Source organism: Papaver somniferum, chromosome 5 (assembly GCF_003573695.1).
Source record: "Papaver somniferum cultivar HN1 chromosome 5, ASM357369v1, whole genome shotgun sequence".
NCBI classification, from domain to species: domain Eukaryota; kingdom Viridiplantae; phylum Streptophyta; class Magnoliopsida; order Ranunculales; family Papaveraceae; genus Papaver; species Papaver somniferum.
The window spans coordinates 172,328,901-172,355,560 of NC_039362.1; the positions used below are offsets into that span (position 1 = coordinate 172,328,901).

Genomic DNA, 26,660 nt, shown 5'->3' on the forward strand with positions numbered 1-26,660 from the left:
TGTTATTGAAAACACATATTGAATCTCAGGATTATTTGTCCAAGTTGCTTCCTATTCTGAAGACAACTATTGGTAGTTGCTTCTGGTTGTGGAAACAACTTTGGTTGGTTGCTTTCAATATTTTCTCCAAAAAACCTGTGTTAGTTGCTTCTGGTTGTGGAAACAACTTTGGTTGGTTTCTTTCAATATTTTCTCCAAACAACCTGTGGTGGTAAATATGGTTTTCGCAACTTGTATCCTTTGCAATTTACTAAGTTTCTTTTTTTTGTCAGGTAAATATGGTTGTCGCAGAGATTAACTTTTGCAACTTAAGCATCTCTCGTGTTATTTCGGAATCAACTACTTTCAAGGAGTTGCAAACTGTTGTGTTACATTCTTGGAGTATTCTTTCTCAAGTCCCATTTGTGATTCTTTCTGATGTTAATGGTGTACTTCAAACCGTTCGGTCTGATTTATATTTAAATTTTCTTGTTATATACTTCCAATCTAAGAGAATAGAAGTTTTGAAGTTAAATGTTCAGTTCGAAACTCCTTCTTCTTCTTCTTCTTCTTCATGTTTTGCTTCTTCTTCATCTTCTTCGAGTTGTGTTTCAACTGACAGTTTGGATTTTGTTGAAGACATGACTGATAATGTTTCAATGAATCAATTATCCATAAGAGAACCAAGGAAGTGTGATGCTTGGGCTGGAATTCTTACCGGTGTTGGTCAGAAGTTTGAGGGAGGGAAAGAAGAAGTCTGTGATGTCATTATGAAGTATCAAGTGGAGAGTGGGCACAAAGTCAAACCTGTGAAGAGTGATCGGAAGCGTTATGCCGGTTGTTTCTTTTTAAAAGAAGAAAAAGGATGTAAATGGAGGTTCCACTCATCTTTGGAACTCCCAAAAGGCCATGCTTTTAAGTGAAAGTCTTTTATCGGAGCATTCTTGTGGTTTGGCGTGCTCTGATCCTTCAAAGCTTCGAATGACGAAAACTTTTATGAAGAACATCATAAAAGATGATATTAGAGTTTAAACTAAGCAGAAATCATCTGCTGACATTCAAGATTTGTTTTTCAGAGAGTATCAAGTCGACCTCAGCTACCATCAAGCATATCATGGACTGAAATTTTGCAAAGAATGTATTTGGGGAGATGATATCAAGTCGTATTATGACTTCTTGTGGTGTGAAGAAGTCGTGAAGCGTTATAATCCTGGAAGCGTCATCAACTTTGAGTTTAATGCTCAAAACCGACAGTTTGATAGGTTTTTTTATTGCTTTTGAATCTTGCATTACAGGGTTCAACAAGCATTGCCATCCTACGCTGATAATAGATGCTACGTTTCTTACTGGAAAGTTCAAGGGTGGTCTTATGATAGCTTGTGGGAAAACTGGCAACCAAGGTATTATGCATTTTCTTTCCTCCGTCTCTTTTTTATGATCTGTTTCTTTATTTTTTGTGTTTCTATCTGTGGTTTTACATTTTTTTGTTTCAAATTATGGAGAAAAAACCTTTGGTAGAAAATTTGTAGCAACCGTATGTTTTTGTTTTTAAGTTTCTTGTCTAGCATGATGTTGTTGTAGGTTCAGATTTTTGTGAAGCAACTTTCAGAATTTTGAACCAACTTGACCAAGTTTCTTCCATTTTTGGATACAAATTGTGCTAGTTGGTTCCTTTTTTTTTGTAGACAACTTGTCGTGGTTTCTCCCACTGTGTAATTCGAAAAATGCTTGTTTCTTTTTATTTGCAGAGATATTTCCAATTGCCTTTGGGATTGTTTCTGGCGAAAATAGTGATAATTGGCGCTGGTTTCTGGAAAATTTGAAGGGAATTGTCGATGCTGATCGTCCGTTGACCATCATATCTGATCGTGGAACTGGACTTTTGAAAACTGTTCCTGAAATATTTCTAAATGCTTTTCACTCATATTGCTCGTACCATATGAAAGGCAACATTCCAGTTAGCAAAGGAAAGAGTAGACAAAGTGCTATCAAGTTGTTTGAGCAATGCTACAATGTTGTCACCAAGGAGTAATTTTTGAAGGCAGTTTCAAGCATGGTCAATCTGAAGTTGTTCTCTGTTATTGAGTTGATGAACAAGATTCCACTGAAGAACTGGGCTTCTCATGAGTTTCTTGGGGAAAGGTATGGAGAACTTACATCCAATGTAGTTGAAAGCTTTAACAGCCTAATTAGGCACGAAAAGCGACTTCAAGCCATCGAGTTGATTGAATGTATTCGTGCTCGTACAATGGAGACAATGTGGAAGAGGAAGCTTGTAGCTAGCAAATGGACTACAAGACTTACCCCTAAGATGCAAGTAAGGTTAGACAAGAGGATAACTGACTGTCGTAGATACAAGATGCGTCGAGCCAGTGAAAAGGTATTTGAGATCATAACTAATACCGGGAAGCATACTATAGACTTGGACTCCAAGACCTGCACTTGTCAGTGGTGGAAAAAACAAAGCTTCCCCTGCAGTCATTCCGTGAAACCAATGGTGCATATTGGTGAGGAAGAGGTATACAAGCACATCACTCCTTACTACACTGCCGAATATTATAGAGGTCTGTACTCAAAACCTATCTATCCCATTCCTAACGGAGACAAGCCGGATGAGATTTCTCGTAATAAATATGTCATGCCTCCCCCTGTGGGACCAAAAGTTGGAAGACCAAACTTTGTTCGTAAACGCAGTTACCATGAGAAATTTCGCAAGAAGAGAAAGTGTGTCCGTTGTGGAATGCTTGTATACCATAATCGTAGAACATGTCGTAGTGCTCCATTGGCCCCTCTCCCACCAATATTCAAGAACCAGTCTAGGATTGGAAAGTTCTACATGATGATGTTCCAATGAAATATCTCAACTGCATTAGTCTTGTCATCTTTTTTCATTTGTTCAAGTTTGTTTTATGTTTTTCTGAACCTTTGTTTCATGTTTTACTGAACTTGTGATTCATGTTTATTTGAACTTGGTTTTGTATTTTTAATTGATAATGTTACAATCTTAGTTGTTTTGCAGTTGTTATGAAATGATTTTGGTCTGTAATATTATTTTCTTTGTTGGTTATGTCCACAGATTCTGCATGTTGCTTCCACTTTATGGAGACAACTTGTTCTAGTTGCTTCCATTTGGGGAACAACTTCTGCAAGTTTTCTCTCTGTATTTTTTACCTATGCAAACCTGTAACCATATAGAAACATTGCAACACTGAATATAATCAAAAATGGCAGGGATTACAAATGAACTTGGTCTGTAATATTATTTTCTTTGTTGGTTATGTTTACAGATTCTGCAAGTTGCTTCCATTCTATGGAGACAGCTTGTTCTAATTGCTTCCATTCTGGGAACAACTTCTGGAAGTTGCTTCCATTTTATAGAGACAACTTGTTCTAGTTGCTTCCATTCTGGGAACAACTTCTGCAAGTTGTCTCTCTGTATTTTATACCTATGCAAACCTGTAACCATATAGAAATATTGCAATACTTGACATAATCAAGGGAAATAATCAAATCATTCAAACTTTATCTAGACAATATTAAGAAGTGTACTTTAATTAGACAATACCAACATAATGTTAACAACCAATAGTAATCTGTAGTTCCATCAGAATAATACTAGATAATACTAACAAATGTGGTTCAATCAGATAATTCTAGGTAATACTAACAAGTTGTCTCTGTCATTTAGTACTACTGGGAATATATCACAATCTGACTCGAATTTTTGCCTTTCGGTTTCTTCCATTCATCAGTTGCATCCAGTATACGGAACGTCATCTTGATCCTTTTTCTGTTAAAGTGGTCAATGTATTGGTTCTTCTTTCCTCCTTCCAGAACACCGAATTCTTGGTATTTCACCAACATTTTCATAAAACCACAAACAAATATTGCGCAGTCAGGGTGTTCTTGCTGTTGAAGCACTTTAGGAACCTTCAGTGTATGAACAATTTCATTGCAACCTTTGTCTCGATGTCCAATCTCATTTAGAACTTTGCTCAGTGGCTTTGTAAGTGTATGCAGCTGACGTGACAACAATGGACTCTGACTCATAGAGTTGCATATCTTCCAGACTCCTTTGTTCGTGTAATACCAGAAACACCCAGTGGGAGTTTATGCACAGTGGAAACATCAGCATTTTGTTCTTGGGCATCCAACTTGTAATTATCCCTAACATAATCTTCTACTAAACTTGTTTCTATTGCATTCCCGTCTCAGTTTTCCATGGATAATGGCACGTATCTCTGCATCATCGAAAAAGTTATTAAAAACAAAAAGATACATACATTTTATTTCTGCAAAAAGGTTTTACAAGTCAAAATAACATGCAATCTGTTAATACTAACTAGTGTGTAATTTATCAGATGAAAACATGACTTGCCAAAATATTGGTATTTAGTATTACATGCTTGTTGTATGGATTATCGACAGAAATGTTTTCCATCTTCGATTTCAGAATACTTTTGTAGAATTCTACGATGTCACTATCGATATAGAGATCATCCAATAGATTTTGGATGAACTGAATCTGAATGTGATACTCATTATTCGGAGCAACATAAGCCGTTTGCCTGCATAATCCAACAACACAGCAAACATCATTATTAAGAACTACAAACATCAATATTGCATTACTAGCAGCAAACATCAATATTGAAAAATTGAAGGAACTGCGAGAAATAATACCCAAAGTCGATACTAAAACTAGCAGTATAAAAGGCTTAGTGTTTTTTACCCTTCCATGGCATCCTCGCAGAATTCTTGGAGTATTTTTTGTTAATCTTTGCTGCAATCTCCCCAAAGCTTAAGACTTTCTACACGCTTGAGTGGTTTTTGTTGAGGAGGTGTTGGATCGATGTACTCGATTGCTTCCAAGTCAATAACTCCACTGTCCTGTTGTTTCTTGTTCTTCTCGGTGTAAACTTGTTCCGGTGAATCCATATCCTAATCTCTTCCTCTTCCTCTCCCTTGGATCGTTCTTGTATCTTTAATAATAGAACCAACAGCAGCTTTCTCTTCAGCCTCTTGCTCTTCAGTTTCTGATAAGTCACTCTCTTTGTCTGCTTTTGGTTGTTCAATTATCTGAGAAGATGGGACTGGTGCTGCCGGAGAATCCAAATGCAAATCTAAAGTTGGACCTTCAAATGATTGGTTTTGCATGCATGTTGGAGTGTGTTGAACAACCTCCATTTCATCTTCTTTTTTCTTATCACCCTCATTCTCTTGTGTAGAATATGCTTCTTTCCTGCAATTTGGATTAAAGGAAAAAATCATTAAAAACATAGTACACTGAAAACAAGTAGAGGATACAACTTTAAGGAAGTTGCTTCCACGTATGGAGACAACCTGAAGCAAGTTGCTTCCTAAACATAGGGAGACAACTTGATCAAGTTGCTTCCTAAACATAGGGAGACAACTTGATCAAGTTGCTTCCACATATGGAAACAAATTGAATCAAGTTGCTTCCAAATTGAATAAGTTGATTCCTAAACATACGGAGACAACTTGAAGCAAGTTGCTTCCATCCAAGAATTATTTACTACTAATTTACCAATCTACTCTTAAAAATGGATGAATCTACCTTTCTGTTACATCTTCTTGATTATTTGGAGTTGTCCTTTCTTTATCGTCTCTAACTGGTTCCTCATCCATTTCAACTGCACTTGTTCTTTCAACTTTGTCTTCCTCCATTGCATTTGTACTTGTCTTTTCTTGCTCTTCCTCCATTTCTACTGGACATGTCTTTTCACTGGAGTTGTCTTGCGCACATTCTTTGTTCTTGCTTGGTGCAGTCTGAGTGTATGCTACTTCCCTACAAATTCATTAAAAATTTCATTTAAAACACAGCAAGCATTCGAAAGCAAGTAGTTAAGGCAAATTAAGGAAGTTGCTCCCACATTTTGGACACAAATGGGAGAAAGTTACTTCCAATATATTGATACAACTGAAAGCAACTTCATGAAGTTGCTTCCATAAGTTAAAAAAACTTGAACAAGTTGCTTTAACATATTGAGAAAACTTGACTTTCACATGTATTTAATCTAACAAGTTGCATTCTAGTCTCATGTGTTAATTATAATCTACTCTTAACAAGTTACATTCAAGAATAAACTTGGACAATTCTAACAAGTTGAATTCAATAATAATCTAATCTAACAAGTTTAAAGTAACATAAGACTAAAGTAAATGCATCTTACCTTTCTGCTGCATGCTCTTTCTCAACTTGTGCAACTGGAGTCCTCTTTTCTCCTTTTTCTCTAACTGGTTCTTGTGTCTCTCTATTTCTTTGCTTTTGCTCTATGTTAGAAAAATATTTTTCAGTTATCTCGTCTGTATCCACATTCTTCATCAACTCATCCAAACTATCGGGCATGTCTACCTCAGTTGAATCTTTTCTGTCAAATGTTGGCTTTACTACAGTTATTGGTGTTGCTGATCCAGCAACAAAATTTTCTTCGCTCATGTGCATTGTCTCATCTGCATTTTCTGTCGCCTTGACTTCCTTAACAACCTCCTTTTCTGGTACAGATTCTTCCTCATTTTCTGTTTGGTTCATGTGCTGATTTTCATTTTCTTTATCATCTTCTTCTTTCTCAGTTTCAACTACATCATCTTTAGGAACTTCAGATTCATCTCCTGATAATTGTTGGTGATCTTGAACAACTTCATTTTGTTGTCCATCATCTTGAGTGATTTCTTCTTCGCTCACCTACACTGTCTCATCAGCATTTAAATTGACTTCATCATTGTCATGTAGATTATCTTCTTTCTCAGTTTCACCAACTTCCTTAGCTACTTTTTCTGTTGATGAAGCGTCTCCTGCATTAGCTTCTTCCTCGTTTACATTTTCGGAGGATTGTCGGTTGATTCTTTTACCATAAAATATTGTGCTCCACTGCTTGTACTTCTTCTCCCTTGAGAGGTTTTCTGGTGTGTTTTTCAAATCCTCCCAATCCTGCAAGTTCTTGTAAACGTCATCCATTTGTTGCTTTTGATCATCTCTCAAATTAATCTTATCCTTGTTGGCTTCATAAACGCTCCGAAGGAAGTTGTTGTCAGCAATGAACTTTCTTAAGAACTCATCTCTCCCTTCAATCCTATAGTAGATCTCTTGGAGTGAGAAGTTTTCGGCTTCAAGGAATTTGGCATTCCGCCTCTCTTCTTCAAGTAAATCGTACAACAGGTTGTTGAATGCCTTTTCTATTTATAATTCTTCTACCAATTCTCTAAACTGAGCCAGTCTTTGCTCATGTGGTGTCAGTTCGTCTCGAATGCCATCTGTAAACTGAAGAGTTCCAAATTAGTCAGCATTTTTTCCTTCAAAATCAGCCGCAAGTTAATAAACAACTTGAGAAAATTTTTTGCTTCAACTTATGAAACCAACTAGATCAAGTTGCTTTCATTTATGGAGACAACTTGATCAAGTTGCTTTCGTTTTATGGAGACAACTTGAGCAAGTTTCTTCCACATATGTTGTTTCATAACATTCAACTCCGTGATTCACTAAAGTAGCATAAGAATTTTTACTTACAGTAAATCCTTCTAGGAATACTATATTCCCGTATCTATATTTCCTTTCTACCATCAACTTGTTGCACAAATCGAGTTGGTGCCACCTGGTGAATCTTGGAGTTGAATGTTCAAATCCTTGTCGCTTTGCTAGGTAGTTGCTATGCTCAAAAAACCAATACTTCAAAAAAAAAAAAAAAAATGTTAGCCAAGTTTCTCAAAACATTTTAGATCAAGATTATCTTGTCAACAATTTTTCATTTATTTTTTACCAACAAAAGTGGTATGCACCCAAGTACACGTTTAAGACCATCTTTTCCTTTTGGTTTCTTTATATTATCCATCAGATATTTCACTATGTGGTCTGGCCACGACACTCTATGTATGGAGAACAAGTATGGCAACCATCTCTGGGTAAAGTAGCCTTCACTAGTATCCGCGCAGAAGAACACGGTGCACAACCACATGCCAAAGAAAATCAGAAACAACGCCGGGTCCTTTCCATTTTCAGCTTCTTCTCTCAATACCATATCGATCTGTTGCCTTGTAATCTTGTAGTCTTTGCCTTCTACTGGGGGAAATGTTTATGCAAGAAATTTATGTGCTCTTTAGTTACTTTACTCAATTTCTTCTTCAACTCATCATCTTCAGGCCTTCTTTGCACATTGAAGAAAACAACAAAGTCATCTGCTGTTGGAACATAAACCTTCTTATTTAAAACAAATCCCACTTCCACCTTCTTACTCACTACTACACTATCATGGAAACTTATAAGCATCTCTATAGCTTGAGGAATCTTAGTGTATACATCTCTTTCAGACGTTACGTCTTTTGGAGGCCTGTTTTCTTCTTCTTCTTTGAAGAATGGTTCAACTAAACCCCAATACAGAGACTCTCTTAAGGATTTCACATGTGGTGGCTTGTCTTTCAATACTTTATACAAGTAGTAACTCATATATAACAATGGTAATAATCCATATTTATATGCTAATGTTGTTTGTAGCTTCTTCTTTTTACCTGCAATCATGCAAGCTATCCAATTAACATCTATTACTCAGATACAGATACCTAATTAAAAGAAGATTTATAAGTTTTCTTTTCATATCTTTTCCGTGTTGAACTATATCAGCAGTTTTTGTTGCTTCGTTGCTGGGAGCATTCTTTGCAGAGTTAGTTGCCATTTCCTTCAACCTTGGTGATGTCCTCTTCATGCTAGTGTTATTCAGTCAATAGAAATAGGTAGCATGATATCTCAATACATCTAACTAATTCAAGTTGTCTCCATATATAGGAGGAACTACCAAAATCTGACTCTTAGATTAAGTTAAAAGCATAGAAGAAGTACAATAACAAAGACTAGGAACAACTAGCATAAGTTTCCTCCAAAATACAAAGGCAACTATAACCAGTTGCTTCCAAAAGCACAATTCATTTCAGAACATAATTGGAACAACTAGCATAAGTCCACTAACAAATAGTACAGGATGTCTTCAGAACCATTTAACATGTTCCGTTGCATTCAACAACATACAACAAATACTAGTACAGGATGTTTTCAGAACCATATGAAAGAAAATTCTACCAGTTGCTTCCAAATATGGGAACAACTAGCATAACTATCTTAAGTTGCTTCCAAATATGGGAGAAACTAGAAGGAGTTGCCTCTACAAATGAAGTTAAAAACTAGCAAAATAGGCTAATAACATGTTTCAGTCATCATTAAAAGCAAGTTTAAAAACAAGTTTAATCAAAATATTAAAGCATAGAAGAAGTACAATCACAAAGACTGGGATCAAATAACATAAGTTTCCTCCAAAATACAAAGGAAACTAGTACCAGTTGCTTCCAAAAGCAAAATTCATTTCAGAACATAATTGGAACAACTAGCATAAGTTCACTAAAAAATAGTACAGGATGTCTTCAGAACCATTTCACATGTTCCATTGCATTCATAAGGCATTCCAAAGGCATACAACAAGTACTAGTTTTCAACTTATAAGGCATAGATGCACTACTGACTCAAAATATGAAGGCAAATACTACCAGTTGCTTCAAAATATATGAACAACTAGCATTAGTTGAAAACCAGTAGTAAAATGTGAAGGCAACTACTACCAGTTTCTTGCAAATATGGGAACAACTAGCATAACTATCTTAAGTTGCTTCCAAATATGGGATAAACTAGAAGGAGTTTCCTCTATGAATGAAGTCAAAAACTAGCAAAATGGACTAATAACATGTTTCGGTCATCATTAAAAGCATACGAAGGAAACTAGTACCATTTGCTTCCAAACCTGTAGTAAAATACATTTTTCCGATATAATGATTTCAGAGATTCAAAATAAACTAGGGAACATTATTTAACTACAGTTCTATTTCAACATAATGGAACAAAGTAACTATGACGTAAAACAAAGTAAATAAAATGAAATTAGTATCACCAGCAGGTTTATTACCTTTACTGATTTCTTTTCACCAGCAGAAACATTCGATTCCTTAAACACCAACAGAAGGAATCAGTTCGATTTGTCTTTTCATCACATGCAACATCATATTGAATGAAATTAGTATCAATAACACCAACAGAATCAGTTGATCTTGTTTTTTTTCATTACATGCAACAAAATCAAAGAAAATCAGTTTGAATCTAGGAGATATCAGTATCGAACTATTTCAAAACTGAAATCAAATGAACCGAACTCTTTTTTTGAAGATAAATCATGTATTAAACCCTAAAAATTGAAATCAACTGAAATTCAAACTTCATTCAAACACCGAATCTTTGATTACCTTCGTTTGTTCTTCTGAAAGTTTTGTTGATCTGTTGCTTCGTTTTTGTGGTTAGATTTTTGCAAAATCTCTGAACTAATCTACTCTTGATGTCTTCTGTAATAATTAATTGGTTTTGTTTCAATTTTTTTCTGGTTTTGTAGTGGATTTGTTGCAGTTTTTTTTTTTCTTTTTTTTGAATTTCTTCTGTTTTTTCGATCTGGAACGAGAGAGGAAAGAGAGTGAGAGAAGAAGATAAGAAGAAGAAATGAATTAATGACCGTTTTTTTCTCCTGATTCTTTATATTTATTTGAAGGTTATTTTGGTAATCTTGCAATTCGGGTTTGGGCTTTTTCATGCCTGGGGGTATTTGTAAAAGATGATAAGGATATTTTGGAATGGGCCCTATAATAAGGATATTTAAATAATGTTCCCTTTACAAATTTGTTTGTAGCTTTTGCAGCGTGCAATTTTGTGCATGCAACAGATAAGCTTTAGTGGTCGTTTCTAACGATCAGTTAATTAATTTTCAAAATTCTTTTCCTTTTTTTTTTATTAGGCTAGATGGGAAATTATCTTTTCAACAATGTTTCTGGTCCATCCACAACTCAACACTGCTTTATATCTGCATTATATGGGAATTCTATTTGCTTTAATTCTGCCCTCCAATCTAGTCTTGTTTTTATGTCTTGTTTTTTTGTGGTCTCTTTGTTTCTTACTCTTGTCAGGAACTCTCTTCTTCCTTTGTTTCTGATACCACCGCATTTTCTGTTGTAAGATGTAAGACACTCCAGCCCCCTACTTCTTCCTTTGTAAGTTAAATCTATATAATTGTACTGGGTAGATCTGAGCAGACAATGCATCGTCTTTATGTAAATCTGGTAAATGTTATATATGCAAAATTTTCAATTTAAAGGAGAGTTTTGGAATACGCTTTTTTTTTGGTTATCAGTCCTTCCAATATGCAGCAAAGCCTTATCCCTGCAACATGAAATTGTCTCTATGTATTGTTGTAGTCTGATTTTATTGAACTTACCTTAACACTCTTCTTTTCTAATTTCGAATCATTTTTTGGGGACCTATGTTTTTTTTGGGGGACCATTGATTTTTAAGGCCACCAATCCTACAATGATAAGGGGTGTCCTAAAGTCATGAGTTTACCAATTTACCCTTTATCCTAATTAACATTAACCCACCACCGCCGATTACCACCACCACCACCTCCGATTATCACCACCACCAACCACCGATTACCACCACCACCAACCACCACCACCTCTATATATATAGCTTAATTTAAATCATTAACAAAGATATTCTCACAAATTCATTGCTTGTCATTCGTTTTTGGTTGAAAAAATGAGAAGTTATCATCAAAATGAGTTGAAAATGGAAGTTGCAGAGAGGTTTAATGGAGTTTTTTTTTTTCCATAGACAGGTTTGGTTGCGTCGCAAAAAAAAAGTCTCAGCCGAGCTTTTAGTTTGGTTACGTCGCAAAATGTTCAGTTTCGTCGCAAAAAGTTCGGTTCATTCGCAAAAAATACTTTTGACCGAACTATGGGCTAATTCCAGATATGTATTTGCAAGTGCAGTTCCGTTGGATCGCAAAAATTGTTAAGTTTTTACTTTAACCGAACATTTGCCTAATTGCATATATGCATATATAAGCTCAGTTCGGTTGACTCGCAAAATATGTTGAAGTTTGCGAACCTACAAACTTCATTAAACTAGGTTACTTTTAACCTGAAGTTCGGTTCGGAACTTGGTTGCGTTGAAGTTTGCGAACCAACCGAACATACCTTTGTAAATGAGTTCGGTTAACTCGCAAAAATAATTTCAAAATCGAACTCTTCTCTATATAGACAAATGTTGAGTTCGGTTTAATTGCAAAAAACAAAATTCTGCGAACTTACCGAACTCTGGTGTTTAAAGTTCGGTTACAACGTGGTCTAGTCGACTAAACAGAACAAAACTCTGTAAACCCAAGCATAGTAGTTCGGTTACATTTGATTTTTCATCAGCTAGCCGAACAAACAAAAACTCAATTAAAGCTCTGGTTCGGTTGCATGTGATTTTGGATTTATTAACCGAACTGCATTTGCAGAGAGTTCGGTTACATGTTCTTCATATAATATAACCAAACTTTGTTGACCCGGTTGAAATTTTTTTGTTACAATTTTGATTTTGAAGATATTCTAGGTCATTTATAGCAACATTCACTAAGTTACAAGCATACTTCGGTAGCCAGAGGATGTTTTTTCTCCATATTCACTCATCTCAAAATAATTATTTTCTCCATCTTCTTCTTCTTCTATCACTTTAGTCACTCAGTAATCGGAGGTGGCGGTGATAATCGGAGGAGGTGTTGGTGGTGGGAGGAGGTAGTGGTGGTGGTAATCGACGGTGGTGGGCTAATGTTAATTAGGGATAATGTTAAATAGGGAAAGGGGCAAATTGGTAAACTCATGACTTTAGGACACCCCTTATCATTGTAGGATAGGTGGCCTTAAAAATCAATGGCCCCCCAAAAAAACATAGGTCCCCGAAAAATGATTCCTAATTGAACTTTGTATATTGTGAACTTGCGTACTGGGCCTCAAATGCACTCCATGCAACAGAAAATCCCCAATGGTTGTCGTTAATTTTGTCTCAACTTCAGATAATCGGAATATTGACGCAAAAGGAGCTGTAGTTTAATGGTAAGAATTCTAGGACGGTATATAGCCCAGTGTTCAGACGTCCTCTTGATGCCGCAGAAAGGATCGAAGATTTCTATCTCAATCCTAAAATATTAGAATCAATAGGATCATTTCAATCTCAAGCTTAAAATTCAAAGAATCAATAAATCAAGAGCTGAATATTTGAATAACAGAAACGAGGCTGTAGTTTTGTGGTAAAAATTCACCATGAAGATGTCAGAGAGGACCGTAGATAAAATGTCATTACAGGTACTGCGTGCCCCTTAGATTTAGTGCAGTATAGTTAAAAAATATATCTACATTTTTTGGCTAACATGTCAACTGAGGACACTGGTATCATCACTGTACTGCAACATCTTGTGAACACAGTAACTTGTCAACTGTGTTCGTCTAGTCTTAACTTCAAATCTAGTAGAGGATTCTGTAGATTTGGTTCCAACCAGTTACGTTATTTAAACAAGTAGTAACAGTTAAGTTCCTGGCCTGTTATATTACTAAAGTGCAGAGAATAAACCAGTATTCCAAACAAGTGTTGAATATGGGATCAATTTAAGAAATCTGGAAGCAATTGAACAAGGATCAAAAGCAAGAAAAACAAATTTTTCAATGACTTGAACTAACAACATCTCTTTCTCATTCTAAAACAGAGTGTTGCCGTCGCAAGCTTCGTGCCTCAACTGCCACTAGCTCCAACACCAGAAACTCTTTTCCTCGTGAAAATCCAAAGCACTAAATTTCTGCTTCTTACTGGTACGCCTAAAAAAACATGAAAACTTACGCGTCATATATGCAAGGAATATGAAAATCAAGAAAAAATGAAAACTTAGAATCATTATATTTTTCATCAAAAAGTTTGAGACTCCGAGAATAAGTTTAAACCAAGAATATAATAGACAAGTAAAAGGAGTAATAAGTCTTACTTGAGAGGTCGAACAATCCTACGGACAGCTGCAATGAATAGAAGGGGGATGCGTAGAAGTTGCATCTTTCGCAGATATCGCCATCAGAACAAAGTATAACAAAACTGGTACTGTAATAGAGAACAACGAGAAAAAGACATAATTCCCCAAATACGTCCATCCCATAGGTCCAACACGTATTTTATCCATAGTGACTGATTTGTGAAGTTTTGAATAATCTTCTTTTAATTCAGCTCCAATTTTATCTTTACCTTTAGACAGTTTCCAATTCATAATCAACTCTTCTCCACTTCATACAATCTATTCTGTTTCTTGTAAGCTCTGTGAATTTCTTTCGAAAATGCAATAACTCGAAACCAACCTTTTGTATAACCCAGATGGAGCCAAGGGCCATAGTAATTATCATGGAAAATAAAGTTCACCATCTTTGTGGATTGAGACCAGCTTGTAAACCAAACAAGAGAGACACGAAGCTTTGAAACATCATATTCCTCAATCGGATATCATCCAAAGACGTGTTTGTGTCTTTCCTTAACTCAATTTCTGATTTATCAATTTTTTCCAGATCCTCATTAACATTCTTAATGCGTTGCCTTAACCCTTTCTCAACATCTGAAAACATATTATAATAAAAAGAGATTCTTACTAAATAGAGCTTTCCTTATAAGCTAAAAAAAATATCTTATTTAGTAACATAATTATACAAGTATGTCAGACAGTGGCGAAGTCATACTAATTCAATGAAGAGACATGCCGCTTAAATAATACTGAATGGACGAAAAGTCCTTATTCAGTATTCAGATATCCAAAAAAAATCACAGCAGTAAGCAAATGCATTGTATTTATAAGCATTCTCTTAACAAATTAAGCTGGACGCAACGACACATTTGATCAAATAGGCCAGTTAGAACTAATTCCTCAACCTCCCAACTATACCGACATATATTTGTGTTAGTCATTTTTGGGTTCTATAGAGCATGTATATTAACTTTCTCCAACATTTTCTGTTCTACAGGATCAACAGTTACACGAACAAATGAAATTTGATATATCCTCTTAACAAAAAGCATTCATTTAACAATTCATAAAACTAAGCCTCGAGTGAAAGAGAAAAATATAGTTACCTTCCTTAGCCTTTTCCTCAGCCTCTTTCTTTTTCTCTTTCTCTTTCTCTTTCTCAGCCTCTTTCTCTTTCTCTCTCTCTTTCTCTCTCTCCTCCCTGAAAAAAAGTAAGTCCAAGTATGGTCAGAATCTTATCGTGAATTCGTGATTTATTACTAGATTAAGTTAATCAATAAGGATAAAGAAATCTTACAAGTTTTTGAGAGAAACTGCCATATGCTGAAGTCTACCAACTATTTGTTGTGTGGCTATGGAGTCGGTCTGATTAAATCAAACAAATACAACTCTTTTAGAGCAATAAGGAAAATAAAATAACTGATAAACTAGGTAAAACAAGAACAGAATTGTTACCTCAATCTCATTCGTAAGGAGTTCAACATCTTTACGTAGTGTTGCCAACTGTTCCATGCTTTGAGAAGTGATTGCTTCAAGTCTCCCTAGATTTCACGAAACATGTTAAAGATAGTAATATAAAATGCCAGGGAACCAAAAGAATCATACGGATTTTTCTGGATACTCAACACTAACCCTAACAAGTAACAAGTTGAGAGATAGAGAACACAGTAAATGCAAAAGTGGGTCTTGCATTTAACACCCATACTATAGTGTTAGTTCTAAGCTGAAAGCCTGGGTGCCTGACAATCTTTGTTATAAAAATACGTTGCGAACCAAAGAGCCTGATTAGTAGTCTACCGAATTAAGCATTGTTTTGCCACCTGACTGAGAGTACTTGAACATCTGTTCACAGTCACAGAGTCAGAAAGACTGTCAGAAAAAGATCTGACAGTTTTGCTGTCCATGACAATAAACTGCAATTACAAGAGGCAATCAATTTGCTCAGAGTAGAAAAATAGTCTAATCCAACACGAACAGAAAATTGACAATGCTATTGCTCAGTGCCTTGTCTCAAACTAACATGAGCAGAGAATGGATGAAAATCAATAACTCATCGGGGAAGATCAATACCCAGTCAATCATGAAGCTCTACAGCCTTTACTTATTTATTGCAGTAGAATCTAGAATGATAGAGGTCTTGTTGTTTATGATGGGACCATAAAAAAATAACAGTACGTTTCTGACCCGTGTGTGATGTTAATCTATGTATAATTTGTAACCTAGATATTGATAGCTACTAAGAAAGAATATGTTGAGCATATGCATCACAATAAGGGCGTGTATGACAGCTCTGTAATCAGTTCAATTCCAACAGAATACAAGGGATTGAAAGGAATATTTATTCTGCAATTGTAGCTAAGGTTTTCTGTATGCCAACTTGCTTTTCTATATCTACAGATTCAGTAAAACAACTTAACTCTCCCTTATGCCAACAATTGTATAGGCATATAAACTACACATCACAAGGCGTGACTACTCGCACGACAGACCTGTTCATTCCAAGAATGAAGCAAGAGTAATAAACCCTAGTTCATCACTATGTGGATCCTTTTGCGGGAGACACGCAGAAGGGAACTCCTCACTAAGCCAGAAAAAAATTCGTACGGGAAAAAATTGTAAACTAAAATTGTCTAATATCTCGTCTCCACTGAACATCTCAAATATATACCAATGCTAGAAACAACTTGCCGAATATTGCATTTAATACAAGGTGACAAAAAAAAAACTTACTCATCAGGGAAGATTAATCCCAAGTCAATCATGAAGCTCTACTTATTTATTGTAGTAAAATGTTATTTGTAGCTTAAAAGTCAAAGTTGACCAGGGCATGTATGAAAAGCTTTGTAATCAGTTCAGTCCCAACAGGATACAATGGATTGAAAAGACCATTTATTTTGAGATAGAACCTAAGCCTTTCTGTATGCCAACTTGCCTATCAATATCTATGAATCAGTAAAACAACTTAACTATCCCCTATGCCGACAACTGTATAGGTATATAAATTAGACATCACAGGGCTTGATTACGCTCACCTACAGACCTGTTTATTCCAAGGATGAAGCGAGTAACCCTAGTTCATCATTATGAGGATCCTTTTGTGGCAGATACACAGATGGGAATTCCTTAGCAAGTCACAAGATATCCCACTCCCGAATAAGAAATGAATCTTTATTAAACAATTAGTACGAAAAAATGCGCAATAAAATTATCTAATGCCTCGTCTCTATTAAACAACTCCAATATCTACCGATGACAAATGAGTTTCTAAAAACAACTTGCCTAATATTGCATCTGAAGCAAAGGTCAAAAGGTGACAATAGTGATTGCGACATCTAGTATACTATGTAATATCCAAGTCTAGTGCACTTTACTTTATCCCTAGGTCAAGCCGGTCGAACTCATTGACATGGACATATGAATCATTGAACCTTCTACCTAGCTACATGCACAAAATTCCTGTAATGTGGTTAAGGACAAGGTCCCTTTCATTGCCGCATCCATTCATTCATATAGTTTCTGTTTGCTTTATAACTTATAACATGTAAATATTTGTACGCGTTGATAAGTAGAATGAAAAGATGATTTGGTTTATAGAAATAAAATCAACATTATCTAACAGAATAGTAGTTAAAAATAGACTCTAGACCATATGCACTAAAAAGAACAAACCCAATTTCTTAAAATAAACAGTACATGAGATAAAATTGTACCTTCAGAAAGCTATAATCTTCTTCCCTCTTCCTTCTCCCCTGGAAGTCAGAAAACCTGAAACCATACACATGGTTGAAGAATGTTAAAATTTCTGCATTTTCTTACAGTTGCACTCAAGTATTTTCACTCCACATCATAAAGGAAGAACCAGCAAAGCAACTGATCCTAAAAGTAAAAAGGTGACCATGTAACAAATAACGTACTCTTTGGCCCCAACTTAAAAATTACTAAAACAAAATGTTCTTCCTTATAAATTACCAGCACGTCCTAATCATTTAGATTGCAACATGCGGACATATTATCCAATCCAAGGGCTGTAAGATCGGGGGCATGAGATTGTGAAAGATTGGGGGCATAAGATTGTGAAACGTGGCCATTTAGCCAAAATGAACGGACAGAGATCCCGACCTTTTAGAACCATACACAGGAAATATTCCAGTCCCTCTCGTAAAATTCAAACAAGAACAGGAACTTAATGGAGACCAACCAAAAATGTAGCACTATCCAACTCTCTCACATTTTCTGAAGCAACATCCTTTTCATCAAGGACGGACCCATGAAGGATAAATTTGCTTTTAAGGCCCGGGCTAGAAGCTTTGATCGAGCAGATCTTTTTTTTTTTTTTGGCTTGTGGACTGGGAAGGCTACCCGGGCTAAAGCCCCCTTTTAGCCCAGCTGTAGGTCCGTCAGTGCTTTTCATCAACGATTAGCTTAAAATCACCATAATCTCATGACTGCAAAAATCTCTCCATGAGATTCCAACAAGCACGAGTTACAAAGAATAGAACACTCCAAAAGTGCTTCTAGCATCATAATCTCCAAACCTTAACTAAATTAATTGTATACTTGGTATGAAAGGTACAACAAGTCAACTCTATGCTCCGAATACAGAAACTCTCTTGTTGTTTTCTCCGGAAACACTAATTTCCAAAACTAAATTTCCTAGTTAGTTGCAATTCTAATCTGGGAACTTGTAAGTAAGAATTCTAGCTGTTTATATTCGTTTTTTGTCGAGCTAGAAACTTTGGACTGAAACGCAAATCAGACATTACAAAAGCATGGAACAAAAGTTGGATATTTGATTCTGACCAGTGTTAAAATTAGGCAATGAGTTGGCTAATAATTAGAGAACCATGAAACCAACCCGAGTAAGGAAGCCAATTTTTCTTTGAATAGTCCAAAAGATATAAGAGTTGGGATATTCAGTGACATTAACTTCGTATCCTGCCTAGAGCATGTTTGAATAGAAAAGAAGACTCGAATATAAAACAAAACAATGTTGGTATTCTTATGTTTTCACGGTAAAGGTGATGAAATCATCATTTCACAGGAGAGAAGAAGAAGAAAACTTCCACAAGCAGGTCAAACCATTACACCTTTTTCTTTACGGAAGTAACAAACTAGGGAAATGGTTAGTATCGTACGTACAAAGATTGTTTGTCTTCGAAATACAGTCATGCACTCTCTTTAAAACGATTGGGATTGAAACCTTGGGAAGAAGTAGTTTCCTTGCAGTGATTGACTCCAAACTCTCTTCAACACCTGCAAAAATTTCAACACAATTAAGGTGCAATGAGTATTGGAATAATTTTGAGTGGAAATAATATTAATAAGCGTTTTTAGAACATCTGGAGTCAATAAAAAATAAGGCAGAAGCATTATATCCGTGCTCAGGTCACATTGTTTAGTGTTCTAAAGCTAAACTGAAGAAATATCTACCCCTCGTTAAGGAAATGGCTAAGTCTTTGATAATTTGAAATTTTGAAGGAACATGATTACATTAATGTACAACATCCACCCACATCCCAAGTCCCAACCAAATCTAACCACTCAACATAGGAGATAAAACTGGTGATGAACGGTAAAAGCAACGACACACAATTCAGTAAGCCCTAATTTTAGTGAACCTAGTTTCAGTAGATTCTTTATGGGCTAAGTGTAGTAAAATCTTCCTATCCTTCCAACCGAGAGTAACATAACAATCACTAGATTTCATGCCATTCAAATTATCATGGCATTAAAAACGAATCGAATCAATTACCCCAAAAAAAAAAAAAAATTTATCAGAAAACATGTTTAAGTTGGCCACACCCTTCATTTCAAACATAATCAATCATTTTAAACATTCATAATGATATTAACATGTTAATACTTCAATTAAACAAATATATACTACAGAACCCCAATTTCTTCATTTTTAAAACACAAATTTCGACAAAACGAAGCGAATTATAGATGGGTTTGATGTAATTACTGTTTTTCACGACCCATGATTTCGTTCTTCAATACTGTCCCCAATTTCGTCTTCTTAATCTTCACGAAATACTAAGATCGAATTATCGAAAAACCCTAGCTATGAATCCAGCGAACAAACCAAGCTATCACTCAATTAAAAACCCTAATAATCTTTCGTCTCCGTTTCTTCTTTGTTTGGGAAATGGTTTTTTTTTTCTTTTAGCCAAGTCCCGGACCCTTTAGAGTACGGCCGTCTTGGATCCGGGTCCTCCCGGGTACCACCGGACCAGTGCCGGTCTTACCCACCGAATTGAACCCGTTTAGAATCCTAGATACGCACCAGAATTCGTTGGGTATAAATTGATGTTTAGTCCCAAAGTTTGTGGGCTTTGGACGGTTTAGTCCACTCATCTGAAGTCCAGTACATTCTAATCCAAAAAAACCCAGATGCTACATTCTAGTCTAAACTTGGACGAGTTAGTCCAAATTCATGTATGATTCCCAAGTCTGCAAGTTTTCGATATACCATAATTACCCTTGAAGCGATTCCGTATATATAAGGCGTGTTTTGAAATCGATTTTTTTTAGATCTCAAATTCAAAACAGGTAGCAGATCAGAGATTAAACAGTTTCAGAGAGGCGGTTTAACAGTTTCAGAGAGGATTTGATCGTTTCAGATAGGATTTCATCGTTTTTTCATCATATTTCAACTCAGGTTACATTCGAAAGTGTTCATGACATATTGAGAGATCGATCGTTCCAGGTTTTAATTCGGAGGTGATTTAACAGATTCATGGAGGTTAGGTTTGATTTGATTTTTAATGGAGCAGAATTCAACCTCAGGTTAGTTTTCTTTGGTTGTATTTCATCTGTTACATCTAATTTTTCAGGTTTGGTTTCTGATTTTTAGTTTTCTGAGTTTATGAGTTGATGATATCAATTCGTATGATCTTGAGTTCATATTTTGTTATATACTAGCTTTTGATTCTTGTGATGATGATGATTTATTGTTAATACTATATCAACTCGATTTTTGTTTACTGTTGTTTGATGATGTTTTTTTAGTTTTATGATGAATGATATGAAATCGAACTGATACTAGATCCTAGGCTTCTGATTCATTCAATTATGTGTTCAAGTAAGATTCTGGAGCTTAATTGATGGAGTATTTTATCTAGGTTTACTGTTACTTGATGTTTCTGGCTTCGATTAAATGTGTACTTTCTTGTACACCGTTTACTTTTAGGTTATATGAAATTGTTGTTTGAAGCTTCAAATGTTTATTATCATTTCTTTTGTAATATGTAGGGGTATCAAACAGGTCTGAGAAGTTTATTAATGTTGTTTTGAATCATGGTGAGCATTCTACTGCTTTTCATGTTAATACTTTGAGCACCATTGATGAGTTGAAGCATCTTTCCTGTAAGCAGTGGTGGTCTTTGTTTCCTTGGAGTATACGTTTTTCCTCTATGGATAGTGATCAAGTAGTTTTTATACAAGGTGATATACAACTGCAAGGTTTAATTGCTCTCGTTATTCATCTTAACAATGAAGATTTCTATTTGAATGTCGATTTGATTCTGAAGCATACTTCTCGTTCTAATTCTGGTTGTAGCAGTAGTTCTGGTGTCAGTACTTCTCGTTCTTATGTAAGTGAAAGTCCTAAGATTGTAAGGATGGTCGATCATGATGCGGAGAAGGCCAAGCCTCTCATTATCGATGAATGGAATTATATTTTTGACAATATTGGTAGAGAATTTATAGGTGGTGTTGAAGCTGTAAGGATTGTTGTTGGTAAGTACAAGATGTCTACTGGTCACAAGGTTGTTATTCTTAAAAATGACAAGACTCTTTTTACTGCGATGTGCATGAAGATGGTTGTGGTTGGAGGATTCACTTTAGCCCTGTGAATGGTGACATTTCTCGGTTTGTGCTGAAAGATTCTAATGCTCACAGGTTAGTGGTGTTCATATTAGTCCACATTACTTATTCTTGTGTTTTGTGATCCATGTTATTTATTTTTAGGCTTTAATATGTAGACTTGTTTTAGGTGTACATTGTGGTGCACATTACTTGTTGTAGGCTTTTTAGGTGGCACATTGTGGTGCACATTAGTTATTCCAGCTTTTTAGGTGTAAATTTCATATTCTTGCTTTGTCTGTGCTTTCTTTTTGAGTATGTGTTGTTGGTTTTGAGATCTTATTAGGTTTACATTGTGGTGTCATTACTTATTTCAGCTTTTTTTTTTGTAGTTGTGGTGTAGGTTTGAGGTTCAAGAGTCCTGCGGTGACAACCAAATTATGTAAGCATTTGATCGCTGACAATATACATGGTGATCCCACTTTAAAACCCAGACAGATCATGTCACTTTTTAAGAAGACTTATGGGTCCAATATTAAGTATCACCATGCCCGTAGAGGGAAAGAAGCTGTATCTGAAGAACATTATGGTGACGACGAGAATTCGTATAGCGATTTAAATTGTTATGTCAAATCCATTGAGCAAATTAATCCTGATAGCTTTGTGAAACTTGAAGTTGATCAAGAAACCGGAAGATTTCAGCGGATTTTCGTTTGTTTCGGTGCTTGCAAGCATAGCTATAGGTATCTCAGGCCCATGATTTACTTGGACGCCACTTTCCTTACTGGTAGATTCAGGGGTACTTTGATGGATGCAACATGTGTAAATGGAAATGATGGTTTTTACGCATATGCCTTTGCTATTGTGTCTTCTGAAAACAAAGACAATTGGTTTTAGTTTCTGGATAATCTTAAACAAGTGGTTGATGATCATCAGATTGTTTTCCTTAGTGATCGTCACGAAGGACTTTTGCAAGGCATTCCCAGAGTATTTCCTGGTTCATATCACAGTTATTGCTTTTACCACATCAAGTGCAATCTCCCTATTGGATCAGGTGATGTGAATAACAAGGTCGCTATTGATTTTTTTACAAAGCTGCATATTCTTACACACCAGCGAACTTTGAAGAAGCTTTGCGGGGAATGCATGCAATTGGATGTTGACATGTTTCTAATTATATCGGTACTATTCCAAAGGAGAAATGGGCAAATGCATTTTTCCCTGTATGCAGATATGCTGCTCATTCTTCATCTATTTCCGAGTCATTCAATAAATGGATTCTTGAGTTCAAAAAGCTGCCTGCTTTTGCTCTTCTCGATGCGATACAGTGAGTTTTATGTTTATTGTTTCACTCATTTACTTTTTACTGTCGTACACATGGATTTCCTTGATGTGTACATACTTTTACACATGTTATATATGTGATTCTGCAACTGTGTGTACATTGTTGTACACATGGATATCTTTAATGTGTACATTGTTGTACACTTGTTTTATCTGTATTTCTTTTATATCATGTGTTTTATTCTATGTTTTGTGTTTTCATTATCTTAGTTTGAAGGTTATGAAGATGAATTCTAAGAGAAGGGTAGAAGGTCTTGAGAATTTCAATACTAGGCTCACTCCCGTATACGAGGCTATGCTAAAGGAAAACATTGACATTGGTCGTACTTGGACTGTTATTGAATCCATGGAAAAATTGTGTGAAGTCAAGTCTCCCCGGTCTCATTGTGTAGATCTATTGCAGAAAACTTGTACGTGTCACAGGTGGCGATTAAATGGTTTTCCTTGTGCACATGCTTGTGCTGCCATTCAAGCTACGAGGGAGGACATTTATTCATTTGTTGAGACATACTTCACCACTGAATGGTACAACAGGATATACCAGGAGATCATCTTGCCAATCCCCAATTATGACAAGCCGCAGTCTTATGATCCTGGTGATAGAATTATTGTTCATATTCCTGTTCCTCCACCTGGTAGACGAAAAACACAACATATCAAGGGTGCTTGGGACAAGCAAAAGAGGCCTATGATATGCACAAAGTGCTTCACCCTTGGTCACCACAATAGAGCTACCTGCCCCATGATTTTATGCTTTTTTCTATGTTTCATTTGTTCAAAAGATTCTATGTGTTTGGTCTTTACTTTTGGTAATGTCTTTTCAATTTTCTTTGGCGTGGATAATTAGTGCCAGGACATATGTACCATTATGTACACCTTTCTGTGAACTTCAGTTTTTTTTACCTGTCTTTTTACATGTGTACCACTATGTACACCTTGTTGTATAATGGATGCTACTAGTCTATTTTGTTTAGTAATATTCTATGTTTTTCAGATCTGTATAATTAGTAATTACTTTTGCTATGTTCAATTTTTATGTTTTCAGTTCTGCATGATATAAAAATTTTAGTAATATTTTTAGGTTTATGTCTTCAATTTTTATATTTTTGATAAAGTATGAAAATTTGTCAGTACATGTGTACCTTTATGTACACCTTCTAAACATTTTCTGCTCTGTCAGTAAATGTGCACAATCAAGTACACCTTAAGATTTCAAAACCTGTAATATACACTTCAATGGTAGTGATAAGTCATAAACTTGTAACATCAATATTGAAACTAATAAAAATATTAATTCAAGGTGTTGATAAGTTATAAACAAAGTGATAAAAACTGAAATTTGAAAAGTTGTCTGAAAGATAGAAAATGTTTATAAGCAATTCAGAAAGTGATCTTGTATAATGAAGCTTAAAATAAATTGTTCTTCCTCTTCAATGGTTTCATCTCTTTACTCAAGCGCCACTCCTTGTGATAGTCATCAGTTGTTATATCCCACACCTTTTCATACACTCCGACTTTTTTCGGCATCTTGGCCACCAATGTTGCTCTCATTCCCTGACAAATGTGTTCGGACCCCTGCTGATCTCTTTCAATACTCTTTCTCTTCTTCATACTTCGTTTCATAAAGTAGCAAGTGTATAGTAGGCAATATGGATTGATTCCTTGAGAAGGACATTGCATGATGTTTATGTCATGCGGTTCTATAGGTGGTTCACCATTTAAAACTATCTTTTTGTTGAATTCCAACTGCACCACATTTGCCAGTTGTTGTGCATCTTCTTTATAGTCTAACTGAAACGAGTTGTACCACTTCCACTCTTCAGCTTCAAAATCAAACTTCAGAAGTGATCAGTGAAGTCCTACTGCCATTTTTTCTGTAGAGTGATTGACGGGGATTACAAGAACTTCCAGATTGTCAGGCATGTCCCGTATGAAATCAACCACAAGCTTTTGTACAGTGCTCATGATATTGTTCTTCACATAGTACTGCAATCAACAAAATGAATTAGGTACACCTAAATTAGACAAGAAAACTAAGAAGCATCTATACTACCATATATCAAACATTTTAGTCCTGCAAACAGATGTATGACATAGATGTATCCATGAAAAATGATACAGGTGTACAACTACGTACACACCTAACTAAAATCTAACAATCAAGCATCCATGCAAACACTTAACAGAGCATGTGTCAATCATATATAATACTGGTGTACATCTATGTCCACACCTAAAGAAATCTACAAACACATAAAACATGCCATGCGAATCAGGTGTACTAGTATGTACACATCATTAAAGTATCTATATATGACATTTTTGATTTGTTTTTGAGAAACTTACGCATGCCGTACGAATCATTACTTCACATCCCATGTACTTTTGATCATCTGGATGACGAATGTTATCTCTGACCATTGCTCTGCAACGTCGATGGACATAGAACTGCAGTACCTATTGGTCCAGATACTTGTTGAACATCAATTCACGAAGTACTTTTCCCACAATCAGAATTTCTTCCCTGACTGTTGGATCTTGGAGCGTTGTTAGTTCCCAAGCTACAAAGCTGCAGAATCATAAAGGAAATGTTAACATGGTGTACATAGTGGTGCACATAACTTGTTTTCAATAAGATTCAATCATTCGTATAGTGCGAGGTATTGTTTTTCTGAACTTACCCCAGGCTTGCATAGTCGAAGAATTTTTGTATCCTTTTTTTGTCCTTCCCTGGTTCCATGGCTTGGTATAATTCTGATTGACGAACATCTGGCAGTGGGCGAAAAGGATGATACTCATTTTCCTTTCTCTTTATTGGCGCAGGATAGCCTGGTTCTTCTCTCTATTTTTGGATCCCCTTGCCTTTTTGATCCACTTTCATCCTAACTTGTTTGTTTTTACCCTCGACAGTGAAATCAAGAGGAAGTTTTTCTGCAGCTCTCTTTGGTGGTGTCTTGGACAACCTTCCAGCTGCTTTTGTCTTCAACATCTCTGCTTCCTTCATCTTCCCAGCTCTTTTCTTTGTTGGTGGTGTCTTCTGCTCTTCTACTTCTTGACTGCTAAAAAATGCATCTCCATGATGTTGGATGAACTGCACTGCTTCAACAAAGACCCTTTCTCGTACATCTTCATTGGATAATGATCTTTGCGACGACTCTTCTTTTGGATCTTCTTGGTTCAACAGTTGAAAGAGTGGACATTCGTGGATCACGGTTTCCATCTCTTCCTTCACGTTAGATGCTTCCATTCTGTAACAACCTTTTTCAAGCTTTATGAAAACACTTTCAGACAAGTTGTCTAGAAGGTCCTCAATTGATGCATAAGGATCATTCTGTTGATCTTCTCACTTTGTGAGTAAAAGCACATCTTCTTCAACCGGCAACATGCCTTTAGGGTCCAGCTGAGATATGGCTTCATATGCGATTATCGTATCCTCATCAATTTCAGATGTATATGTGGCATCCTGGTCTTCTTGATATGCATCTGACTTCTCTGGCAGAGAAGTGCTGAAAAAAATGCACTTTTTGTTAGTTTCTACAAAAGTGTACATATTTGTACATACACACACACACAAGAAATCATTAAGGTGTACATCTTGATACACATATACAGAAAATG

At 35.8% G+C, this 26,660-nt stretch overlaps 3 protein-coding genes across 6 annotated transcripts; 1 reads left to right on the plus strand and 2 right to left on the minus strand.

Annotated features, from left to right (window-relative positions):
* The first annotated feature begins 2,032 nt into the window (after window positions 1–2,032).
* Window positions 2,033–2,833, plus strand: LOC113280075. The gene has a single exon (XM_026528721.1). It carries the CDS (start codon window positions 2,033–2,035, stop codon window positions 2,831–2,833), a length of 801 nt encoding a protein of 266 aa, XP_026384506.1.
* A 2,087-nt stretch (window positions 2,834–4,920) lies between these two features.
* Window positions 4,921–8,440, minus strand: LOC113280076 (uncharacterized protein DDB_G0286299-like). Its single transcript, XM_026528723.1, has 5 exons — window positions 8,107–8,440; window positions 6,773–7,137; window positions 6,174–6,685; window positions 5,558–5,788; window positions 4,921–5,221 (listed from the first exon to the last, which is right to left on the minus strand). The coding sequence occupies exons 1-5, from the start codon at window positions 8,438–8,440 to the stop codon at window positions 4,921–4,923; spliced, it is 1,743 nt and encodes a 580-aa protein (XP_026384508.1).
* A 4,978-nt stretch (window positions 8,441–13,418) lies between these two features.
* LOC113283659 (E3 ubiquitin-protein ligase BRE1A-like) lies at window positions 13,419–20,030 on the minus strand. Of its 4 annotated transcripts, none has more exons than XM_026532990.1 (8): window positions 19,858–20,030; window positions 19,093–19,145; window positions 17,603–17,657; window positions 15,348–15,433; window positions 15,190–15,257; window positions 14,999–15,093; window positions 13,875–14,486; window positions 13,419–13,710 (listed from the first exon to the last, which is right to left on the minus strand). In XM_026532990.1, the coding sequence occupies exons 4-7, from the start codon at window positions 15,402–15,404 to the stop codon at window positions 14,293–14,295; spliced, it is 414 nt and encodes a 137-aa protein (XP_026388775.1). In that variant the 5' UTR covers window positions 15,405–15,433; window positions 17,603–17,657; window positions 19,093–19,145; window positions 19,858–20,030; the 3' UTR covers window positions 13,419–13,710; window positions 13,875–14,292. The 4 variants fall into 4 exon arrangements, with proteins under 4 accessions (XP_026388775.1, XP_026388776.1, XP_026388777.1 ...); XM_026532991.1 differs by having other exon boundaries at window positions 19,032–19,145; XM_026532992.1 differs by having other exon boundaries at window positions 19,028–19,145.
* Between the last annotated feature and the right edge of the window lie 6,630 nt (window positions 20,031–26,660).

Coding starts and splice junctions, on each gene's coding strand:
- LOC113283659 (XM_026532990.1), bottom strand. CDS start 15,404: ATGGAACAGTTGGCAACACTACGTAAAGATGTTGAACTCCTTACGAAT. Junction 15,258..15,347: donor TCCTTACGAATGAGATTGAG/GTAACAATTCTG, acceptor TGATTTAATCAG/ACCGACTCCATAGCCACACA. Junction 14,487..14,998: donor TGAGGAAAAGGCTAAGGAAG/GTAACTATATTT, acceptor ATATGTTTTCAG/ATGTTGAGAAAGGGTTAAGG.
- LOC113280075 (XM_026528721.1), top strand. CDS start 2,033: ATGGTCAATCTGAAGTTGTTCTCTGTTATTGAGTTGATGAACAAGATT.
- LOC113280076 (XM_026528723.1), bottom strand. CDS start 8,440: ATGAGTTACTACTTGTATAAAGTATTGAAAGACAAGCCACCACATGTG. Junction 7,138..8,106: donor TGAGTTGAAGAAGAAATTGA/GTAAAGTAACTA, acceptor ATTTACTTGAAG/AAGAGAGGCGGAATGCCAAA. Junction 5,222..5,557: donor CAAGAAGATGTAACAGAAAG/GTAGATTCATCC, acceptor TCCAAATTGCAG/GAAAGAAGCATATTCTACAC.